Raw genomic sequence first — 11178 nt, 5'->3', positions numbered from 1 at the left:
TATATATAAACTTATTTTAATTTATTTTAGTACTATTAAAATAAATTTTTATAAAATGTATAAAATAAGATTTTTAAAAACTATAGAGACATTAAAAAATAATAAAAATACACAAATTACTAAAACCTCAAAATCTTATTCATAATACAAAAAACTTGATAAAAAAAAAAATAGAACAAATGATACTAGAATAACACTGGTTTGTACAACCTCACTACCAACTATTCTTTGAAAGGATCATAAACAGCCATACAGTGAACAATGTGGTTAAGAAGTTTACATTTACAGCACTGCAGATTACCTCACTCTCATTTGTCATGGCAACCGTTGCTATGTTTGGCATGCCCGTGTTGTTTTATAAGGTTTTCAGGTGAGTGATACTGTATAGCTATTGTTCTGCTGCCAACACAGAAAAAGGGTGTGATTAATCTGATTAAAAATTTTAATCTATTGACAGCCCTAATATATATACATATATATGGTTTAAATTAAGTTAAAAAAAATAATGTTTCAAGTATTGAATTATTTAGAAATTGTGTTGCACAATTTTTTTTTTTTTTTTTTTTTGCCTTTCACCATTTTTATTCATAGAGACCATGTGAGAGACAATGGGAACAGAAGATTAAATTCAATTGAATTAAGAAGTTTTTTTAGTTTTTTTGTAGGCTTTCCAAAGACCAATTGGTCACATCATAAAACTTTATAAGTTATTGAAATAAAATGTTTGGAAAATTTTGGTTGACTTGGTTAAAACTTTTGTGTGTGTGTGTCAGAGAGGGCTACAAAAGTGTCTGCTGTGTTCATATTGAATGTAAATATTGAAGCATAATTCACATGACACCTATGTTGTAAAGTAGAATTTCATTATGAAGTTTCACTGTTTGCATTAGCATTGCCTCTGCTTCTTAAAGCTGCAGAGGCCTGAGCACATTGTGATTGTCATAACTGTGCAATTGTGTTAATGCTCTCAATGCCTTATTAGCCTCTCTGGTTACAGCAGAGGAAGGCCATCCTCAGGTCTTTTAGCTCCAGGAGCTGGGATGTGTTCTTCTGGAAGCAGCATTTTTGCGTTGTTACCTCACTGTGGCCGTAAATAATCTCTCTTATGGCTTCCAGATGTCCCCCTGCCAGAGGAGTGGATGTGGGAACACACACTCAAGGCCTAGTATTCCTCTTTGCATCTTTCTTTGCACACACGCCTGTCCCCACATACAGCGGGGAGGGCAAATTTACACAAGCACTCACAGATTCTCACAAGCACTGTCACGCACACCCTTAACCAGTCTGGTAGGAGACACAGAGACGGGACGTGTTTTTCCAGTCCCACAATGCCAGTGAGTTTAGTCTGACACTTTCTTTTAAAACCTCAGTATTCGTATTTTGCATAAATGTTGTCCCTTTGTACCAGGGTTAAGAACTGAAACTAAAACTTTCACTACTTAAATAAAAAAAAACATTAACTAAAATTGATAAAAAAAAAAATAGAACAAATGATACTAGAATAACACTGGTTTGTACAACCTCACTACCAACTATTCTTTGAAAGGATCATAAACAGCCATACAGTGAACAATGTGGTTAAGAAGTTTACATTTACAGCACTGCAGATTACCTCACTCTCATTTGTCATGGCAACCGTTGCTATGTTTGGCATGCCCGTGTTGTTTTATAAGGTTTTCAGGTGAGTGATACTGTATAGCTATTGTTCTGCTGCCAAAATTAAACAAGAGAAGCATCACTAAAGCTAATATTGTTAACCAACTGATACTTATATACATAGGGTGGAGCTGGCTTCATGATAATGCACAGGTATCGCATGGATTTCTCCATGCATGGGCCCCTCGCTCGGTCTACGTTTATTTGTTTTTACTCTCTAAAGAGCCTTGCAAGGTCCCATTATGATGTGGTTACTGGCGATTCATTCTTGTGAAGTGTTTTATTCAGTGCTTGTTTCGCAGTCCATGCTGCCTGTGGAACCGAGGCGTCTTTTAGGACTCTAGTGGTTGTTGGTTACGAGCGTTATGCCTGATTGTATGCAGTCAGTGTTGTGTATGACGTAAAGCACGACTCCCACTGCAGTGCCACACTTATTTTAACATGTGGCCGCCGCTTACTCATGGCAAAACTGTTGAATGTTTCTTAGAGGTCAAGCGTGGCTAATTCTATCCAGGGATGTCTGAGGTTATTTTTACTCTGTCTCAGTGGTAAGGCTGGGCGGCATGAATTTGATACATTCAGTCAGAATTTACTAGCATATGAATTATCTGTTTTTCTATTTTTTTTTCATAATGTGAGGCTGTTTTTGAACTGATGACAGACTTACCATTATCTTTGGGTTTGTATCCATCAAGTATTTTTTTATTAATTAAATTAGTTTAATTATATAGTATTAATTATAATTATATATAAATTAAATTATTAATAATTATATAGTATTATTTATTTATTAATTTATTTATTTTTATAATCCATATTTCCAGCAAAAAATAAATAAGTTTAAACTAATATATAATAGTATTATTTATTTATTTATTTTGCTGGAAATGTCGATTTTTTTTATTATTATTAAATAATATATTCACACAGTTGTGATATATATTGTCACCATAATAAAAAATTATTATTGTGCTATAATCCTTTGTTCATACTACCTGCTCAATAGTGTTTACACATTGCTGGTATTATTAGCATGTTTTTAGCTGTCAGCAGGGTGATATGGGACTGTGATGACTGTTAGATTAGCAGTGGGTCAGTGCTTAAGTGTAATTACAGTAGTAATGTGGAGCAGTTCTGATGAGACGTAATGACCTGGCTGGGTAATGAAGGCCTGCTGGGACCAAAATGCCTTGGAGCCACCAATTGTACCTTGGTGATCTACCCACTTATTTGCTCTGAAAGACAGATGCTGTAACTTCAACAGATAATGAGTAATGACCCCTTAAATATAATTAGAATATTGTGTGGGAAACATTTTATTTATTCTTAGTTTATATTATTAGATAGTGAAAATAAGTAGCCTAGTTTTTAAAGAAAGAAATGGAAAAGTGCTATCGTGTTCGGGATAGTTGTTGCCTTAACATATTTAATAACAATATTTTGTCAAATATTGTGCTATTTTTAATTATTAGTGTTCAGGTGCAACTTTTTTTTATGGTTGGGTTTGTAAAATAATCATTAGATTTTTTATTCATATAGAAAAGCTGATTTGCATTAGCTGTATTTGTGCACTTAGATTTCTAATGCGTTTCATTTTAACTTACATTGGGGCCCCGAGATATTTAGACACTTAAACCACTTAAAAATGAAGAAATGTCATTGCATGAGATTTTAAAAAATCAAACCAACTTTGTCAATGAAAGTTAGCTGAAACACACTTTTTGTTGGTAAAAGATTTCTAAAAATTAGATTACACTCTCAGAAAAAAAGGTACAAAAGCTGTCACTGGGGCAGGACCTTTTCAAAAAGGTACACCTTTGTACCTTATTTACCCCTAATGGCTGCAGGCAAGGCAAGCACATTAAAGGTACATATTATTACCTAAATAGTACATATTTGTACCTTTTGAAAAGGTACTGGACCAGTGACAGCTTTTGTACCTTTTTTTTCTGAGAGTGTATAAATCTGTTATTAAATAGCTCTATATACTGACACCTATGTGACTTTTTTGAATTTCTTTCTTCTGCACAATCCAATATTGCTATGGTAACAGAGCCGCCCCACCCTGTGTGCTTGATACTGATTGGATGAGAGTTTATGGACTAAACTATGAGTGTAGCTGTGGCAGTGTGCTCCCATGGAAAAATGTAGCAACAGAACACCTCAGTAATGTGTATGAGAGCCATTAGATGAGGTCGAGCTTTGTAAAAAGTTGTTTTAGGAAGGTCAAGCCTACCTCATTCTTAGAGCTGCATAGACTCTGATGATGGCAGGTGTGGGTGGCGTGTTTGTACTCTTGTTGAGGATAAACATGGCAGACTTTTATCCTTATCGCACTGCGGTTGAGATCATCCCCTCTTCTGTTCCCATGTTCTCCCACCCTGGGAATAACACACGCACAACCTTGCTGCAGTGGAGGAATTCATTATTTTACATAATATTTACAAAAGAATGTTTAAAATAATAGTTCATTTGAAAATTAATTTATTCGACAAAAATCTTAAGTATAACTCTGAAAAACAGCATTTTTCATAAATAAATATAGTGGCAATAACTGTTCAAAATGTTGCAGTCAGATTTTTGAAAGAAGTTTTTATGCTCATCAGGGCTGCATTTATTTTATTTTAAAAGCAGTAATACTGTGAAATATTATTTCTATTTAAAATAACTTTTTTCTATTTTAATAAAATGCAAAATATAATTTATTCCTGTGATGGCAAATCTGAATTTTCAGCAGCCATTACTCAAGTAATCGGTCTCACACGATCATTTAGAAATCAGTCTAATATGCTGATTTGGTGCAATCAGTGTTGAAAACACAAAATATTTTTGAGATACATTTTTTCAGGATTATTTGATGAATGGAAAGTTCAAAGGAACTTTCTATTTTATAATTTATCTGAAATAGAAAATCTTTTGTAACATTATGAATACCTTTAACTGTCACTTTTGATCAATTCAATGCTGAATAAAAGTATAATTTTTCTTTAAAAATCTTTCTGACCCCAACCTTTGGTAGTGTATTTATTTTTATTTTTTGACAATTTCTTTTTATTATTATTATTATTATTATCTTATTTAAATTTTACTGATTTTGTCCCTTTTAATATTTACAGCCAAACCTTTTACATCCAAGGTGAAACAGATGCGCTTGCACAAGGAAGATTTCGAGATCCTGAAGGTGATTGGACGGGGAGCGTTTGGAGAGGTATTTATTGTTCTCACTACATTTAGAACATTCTATTGTTTTTTTTTTTAGATCCCATAAGAGCCCCTATACATTATTAGTTAATATACTGCTTTACCATAAGCACAGGTATGTTGCAGAGTAAGGACATTCTTCATGCTGTACTTTTGAGAGCCCGAGGCAGTTAATGTTCTTTTGTAATGACAGATGTGTGATGTAGTCACTGGGGGAATGTGTGGTGTACAGGTAGGCCAGGAAACCGGCACTATTAGGTTACTTAGTGAGGCTTGGCTGTTCAGAATGGCACATGAAGTGGGAATATTGGATTGGAGCCATGTTTTAAAACCCCAGCAAATGGTTTATGGAATTTGTATTCAGGTTTTATTTTCGCAGTGACTGAACACTTGGACGTTTCCAAGTTGAGTTGAAGGAATAGTTCACCCAAAAATAAAAATTTGATCATTATTTACTCACATATTTTGTAACCAGTGCAGCTCCTTTTCTTCCGTGGAATACAAAAAGTTAATATTTGAGGAATATCTTTGCAGCTCTGACTTGCAAGTGAAAAAGTGAAAGTGAAGTGATGTGTAGCCAAGTATGGTGACCCATACTCGGAATTTGTGCTCTGCATTTAACCCATCCAAGTGCGCACACACACAGCAGTGAGTAGTGAACACACACACCCACACACACACACCCGGAGCACTGGGCAGCCATTTTTTTTTGCAGCACCTGGGTAGCAGTTGGGGGTTTGGTGCCTTGCTCAAGGGTCTCACTTCAGTCGTGGAATTGAGGGTGGAAGAGAGCACTGGTCATTCACTCCCCCCACTGACAATTCCTGTCAGTACAGTGACTCGAACCCGCAACCTTTGGGTTACAGGTCTAACTCTCTAACCATTAGGCCACGACTTGAAATATTGCGTACAGCTTTTACAGACTGATGATGATTTTATGATAGTTTTATGGTATTTTTCCTGTTTTTTTTTTTTTTTCGAAGCTTGAAATCTTTAGTCCACATTCAGATAGTAACCAGCATATTATTTAAAGTTTCTCCTTTTGTTTTCCATGGAAAAAAAGAAAGTCATATGGTTTTGGGAACGACAGGATAGTGAGTAAATGATGACCAAATTTTCCTTTAGCTAATTCTTTAACATACAGATCTGCTTTAAACAACTGTGTCTGTAAAAAGACAGTTTAAACTTTTTTTTTTTTTTTAACAATGGATAGGTTTGAGTTATAAAAATGGCAACACATTTATTAGATTGGGTGGATGGAAATACATCAAAGATCCTTGAGATTAAAGTAGATTTAAAAGGGCAATGTGTCAGTCCCTAGGTTTTTCTCCACTTGTCAACGTCTGGTGAGCTATATGATTCATCTGCACCCTCCTCAATGGGAACGTTTTCGTCTGACACACCACTAGACAGGGTTTCCGGCCTAGCGTCTGCTCACTTCAGTCCAACTGGAATCAACAGCTCATGGAAAGCTAGCAGAAAATCCGTTCTACTTGATGTGAGCCTGTTTCCAAAATAACACCAGAGAGGAAGCCATGCAGCTGTGAGAAACCGTGCAAAGGAATAGATTGAGGATAGGTCACACACTTTCATCTCCTGATGGATCAGGATAGGCTTGGGACGAACAGAAGAAGGGCAGATGACATAATTTCCTGTGGAGACTGCTGAGCCAGTAGCTGCTTCTGAATTTCAAATTTAAAAAATAAATAAATAAATCAGCTGTCAATATGTTTTAAGATCATTACATTTTTTTTGCATGTTGCATTTGCATTGTCACATTTAAATGCCACTTACTGTAATGCAGTTTTTTTTTTAATTAAAATGTTTAAATACTATAAATATTTTTAGATTATACTCTACAGTAAGCACTATAGCGTACTATGAACGTACATTATGTTAGTGTTTGATGTATTGAATTCAGTTTATGCTGATAAAAAAAAACACTTTGTATCCAGACAGGATGAAAATGTGTGATAAAAATATCACAATGGTCCTATAAATAAATAAATACATAAATAAATAAATAAAAAGAAAGAAAGAAAGAAAAAAAAAGAAAGAACTGGTCTCATGAATAAAAGACCAAGTACTGAGACATGCAACACTCTTCCAGAGATGTGTGGATTTTTTTTTATTATGAACAGACCCACACATTTCTATGAGAGTGCTGCATGTCTCGGTAGTTTTACTGGTCTTGTAGTGTATGAGTTGATGTGTAGGATGCGGAAAGGGGAATCTCTGAAGATGTCATCACATACTTGATGGCAGAAAGCGAAGAGCAAAGAACTTTGAAAGAGACTCTTCTATCATCAAAGTCAGAGCCAAAAACTGTGTGCTCCTTCCCGATCAAGTCACTAAACATTGCCAGAACATTGTTATGTTTAGTCTTAAGTCTAATCATCATTTAATAGAGTGAAGACATCACACGCCTAACTGGGCTTAATGTTTTATATTTCCTTATCAAGGCAGATGCTAGATAAGATCATAAGAAGTTTACTTTCCTAGCACTATGATTTCATGACATTCACACGCATCTGTTTTTTATCTGTATTTAAACTTTACCGTTTGTAGTCTCACAGAGATTGAATTTGCAGCTTAGGCCCTGTTTACACTAGTGCGTTTTAGTTTTAAAACGGCGTCTACACTTGCGTTTTCACTGCGTTTCAGAAACGATCTCCATCCACACTACACAACCGAAAACGCATGTCACATGACCATTCATGCAGGTACAACCATAGATATGTATACATATCTATGGGTACAACAATGAGCATGATGTTATTGTTTACACGGTCGTCGTGTAACAATCATTTCCACAAAAGTACTAAGCAGCTGTTTTCAACATGTGTAATAATAAGAAATATTATTTGAGCACCAAATCTGCATATTGGAATGATAACAATAAATTACATTTTGAAGTATATTAAAATAGAAATGTTATTTTAAATTGTAATAATATTTCACAAAAGTACTATTTTTCCTGTATTATTGATCACATAAATGCAACCTTGGTGAGTGTAAGAGATTCTCTCAGAAACATTTAGAAATCTTGTGAACCCCAAACTTTTGATGTTGACCAACATCAAAACCACAGATGCTGACCAACCACAGATGCTGTATGTTTGTTTACAGGCACCAAGTTATTGAGCGTACTGCATGAGTACATTTCTTCAAAGTTGAATTGAATTATTCAGTAGGGTTTAATATGCTTTGTAGGCACAAAAATCATGTTTTACTTGCAATAAGCTTCTGCAAACCTAAGACCAGTAGAGATGAACAAATCTGGTATTATATATTTCTGCTCATAATCTGCTGTACTTTTCTTCAATGAATGCTATTGGCAGCACATTTAACAAGCAAGCTGAGTAACACTTTTGTGTGAATGCCAATAAAAAACGAATTATGTTTAAGATCACATCAGGACTGATGTTCTCATCCTCCTTACAGGTTGCAGTAGTAAAGGTGAAAAATACAGACAAAGTATTTGCCATGAAGATTCTCAACAAATGGGAAATGCTCAAAAGGGCTGAGGTGAGCTGATGTTAGCAGACATCTCTTCCTTTTATTCAGCAGATTTGGTTCAAGCCGAACTGCTTTAGCTGCAAATAACAGTAATGGTTTTCTCAAGACTGATTTTTATATAATGTACAAATCTTGATCCAGTTAGCATCAGGCTTTACCATTCAGCTGATGCAGCCGTTTCTCCTATATCCCTGGCGTATCATTCTTTAGCGTCCTAGGAGAGTGTTACTCCCTCTGTCTTTGCCCATTACACGAGGAACCACTTAAAAACAGTCTTTGCTCTATATATGATTCAGAAACCATTCCTCACAGTGAAAATAGACCCCTCGGTTGGAGTCATTCTAAGTATGTGGAGCACATTTTTGATCGACTCCAAAAAAGTGGTTTTCAATTGACATTTTACCCCTTTTTTTCTCAGACTGCATGTTTTCGGGAGGAACGGGACATGCTGGTGAACGGGGACAGTCAGTGGATCACGACGTTACACTATGCTTTCCAGGACGAGAACAACTTGGTGTGTGAGAACTCTCAAGCTCACATTGGGTCTGATTCACATTCACTTGATAAGGTGCAGAGGGGGAGATAATGTAATGATCATTAATCACTGCTTACAGAGTTCCAAGGGACACTGTTTTATAGCAGACTATATATTTATCTGTGCCGTGCTGTATGTAGCGTGACTGGAGAAGAGGGGGCTCTAATATGAATTATCATTTTGAGTTCAGCTTCATGAGTGGGAGTGTGAAGGAATGAAACTGGAGGAAGAGAACGATAAAGAGGTTTTGAATGAAAGAATGTCATGGATAATTGAGATGGGATGGGTTAATCCAAGAGTAAAGGAAATTTAAAAGATGTAGACTCCCTGTGATTGATATCTTTGTTTCCCATTATATTTGTTTCTTCACTTCTCTTATTTCTGTCTTATTCACATCCTGTTTTTCTCTCCTCCCAGTACCTGGTGATGGACTACTATGTAGGGGGAGATCTGTTGACTCTGCTCAGTAAATTTGAAGATCGTTTGCCTGAGGACATGGCCAAGTTCTATCTGGCCGAAATGGTCTTGGCTGTTGACTCTGTGCATCAGCTACATTATGTTCACAGGTGGGTCTTGACTCTTTAAACTAGGGTTGTTAATCAGTTAAAAATTTGACTGAATTAAATGTTCATTGATTAATCAAATTAATGGCATATGTCAGTATTTGCTGAACCCCCAAATTATGATAATTAAAAGATATCATTGTGGCAGACATAAGCATTGAATAGATATTAAAAAGTGGCTTTAGAAGTCAATTTATTGTTGTTTTTTTTGTTTCCATATCAATAAATGTATAATCCTATCACTGACCTTCTGTACACAGCAATCCATTTTGTAGTCAGGTTTGCTTGTAAAACTCTTTTTTTTTTTTTTTTTGATATACAAATACGCATTTTTTTGATGACATTTGAAAGCAGATGCCTTGTTAACTAGCCAAAACATCTTGTTTGAAACCAGATGTTTGGGTGAGGTATATTAAATAGTTCATCCTTATTTTGCCATGACCCTGTTTTCTAGTTAGTTACAGGTAGTATTAGAGGGAGGGACATTCTCAATATAGAGAGAATTTGATTGGACAAAAATCTGTGTAGTGCAACATGAGTCATCAGTATTTTGGTCTGTTTTCATAGAAGATTGTAAATTTAAAAAATCTGCTTAAAGTCAGTTTTGTCAATCTTTAGGAGGACCGTACTATTCAAAAGTTTGGGACAGCAAGATTTTTTTTAAAGGAAATTCATATTTTTTTCTGCGAAGATGCATTAAATTGATCAAAAGGACCAGTAAATGATCATGTGACACTGAAAACTGGTGTGATTTCTGCTGAAAATTCAGTTTTGCCATCACAGGAATACATTTCATTTTAAAATATATTACAATTGTATTAATATTTCATAATATTACTGTTTTCCATGTAAAATCTTACCCCAAACACCCATTTTGATTTTATGGGGTTTTCAAATCAGCTAAGCATGCACTGAAATCACAGCAAGAGCAATGAGTCGGAAAAAGGCTATGTTTAGTCTGAGGACAGGCTGGATTGGAACCCATCTTCGGTTATCACACAGGAAGTGTCAACATTTGCATACTGACAGGCACCAGTTGCATAGAGCCCTCAGTGTGATGAATGTGTTTGTACTGGGACTTTGGGTGTGCTTCAACAGTCCCACCAAACACATCATTTGGGTACAAACAATGTACTCATGTTGTCTTCCTCACAAACTTATATGCAGCTCTTTTTAGTCGCTGCTTTTGGGGCACCCAGAGGGACAGGCAGGGGAAAGTTAAAGGCAGTAATCATGGGGTTAGAGGTGTGGTCAACTGTTCTCATGAAAGTTTGGTACGCCTGGTTTGTGGAGGGTGGAAACAGAGTGGATTGGTCTCCAGGGATAGGGTTGGCGTGGGTGTGTTTTTGTATGAGCAAGCCGTGTTAAAGGGTGTGCATTTGGGAATAAGTGCATCTGTATGTTTGAGGGTGGATGTACTGTGTGAAAATAGTTGAGACACCACAGTTTGCATGAATGCACAGTGATGGGTTCATAATTAGTAGTGTACCATCTAAAAAAAAATATTTAAAGGGGTATTTCACTTAAAAATGAATATTCTGTCATTATTGAATCATCCTCATGTCATTACAAACTTGTATGACTTTCTTCTATGGACATAAAAGGAAATGTTTAGCAGAATGTTCACACTGCTCTTTTCCTTTTAAAATTATAAAAAAATGCTTTCAAGCTAAAAGAAAAAGACAAAAATATATATATAGATAG

At 35.5% G+C, this 11178-nt stretch overlaps 1 protein-coding gene across 11 annotated transcripts in view; it reads left to right on the top strand.

Moving 5' to 3' along the window:
* The window catches only part of cdc42bpab (CDC42 binding protein kinase alpha (DMPK-like) b), a 59144-nt gene that overhangs the window by 22545 nt on the left and 25421 nt on the right, over nt 1–11178 (top strand). For all 11 annotated transcript variants that reach the window (XM_016526429.1, XM_016526423.1, XM_016526425.1 and 8 more), the window contains exons 2-5: nt 4773–4864; nt 8302–8385; nt 8795–8890; nt 9329–9477. In XM_016526429.1, coding sequence (XP_016381915.1) covers nt 4773–4864; nt 8302–8385; nt 8795–8890; nt 9329–9477 — 421 coding nt within the window. The remainder of the gene's footprint in view (nt 1–4772; nt 4865–8301; nt 8386–8794; nt 8891–9328; nt 9478–11178) is intronic.

This window comes from Sinocyclocheilus rhinocerous, unplaced genomic scaffold, assembly GCF_001515625.1.
Source record: "Sinocyclocheilus rhinocerous isolate Xijiao unplaced genomic scaffold, SAMN03320098_v1.1 scaffold3470, whole genome shotgun sequence".
NCBI classification, from domain to species: Eukaryota; Metazoa; Chordata; class Actinopteri; order Cypriniformes; family Cyprinidae; genus Sinocyclocheilus; species Sinocyclocheilus rhinocerous.
Note: the sequence above shows the minus strand (reverse complement) of the source record. Positions and strands in the feature narration are given on the sequence as shown.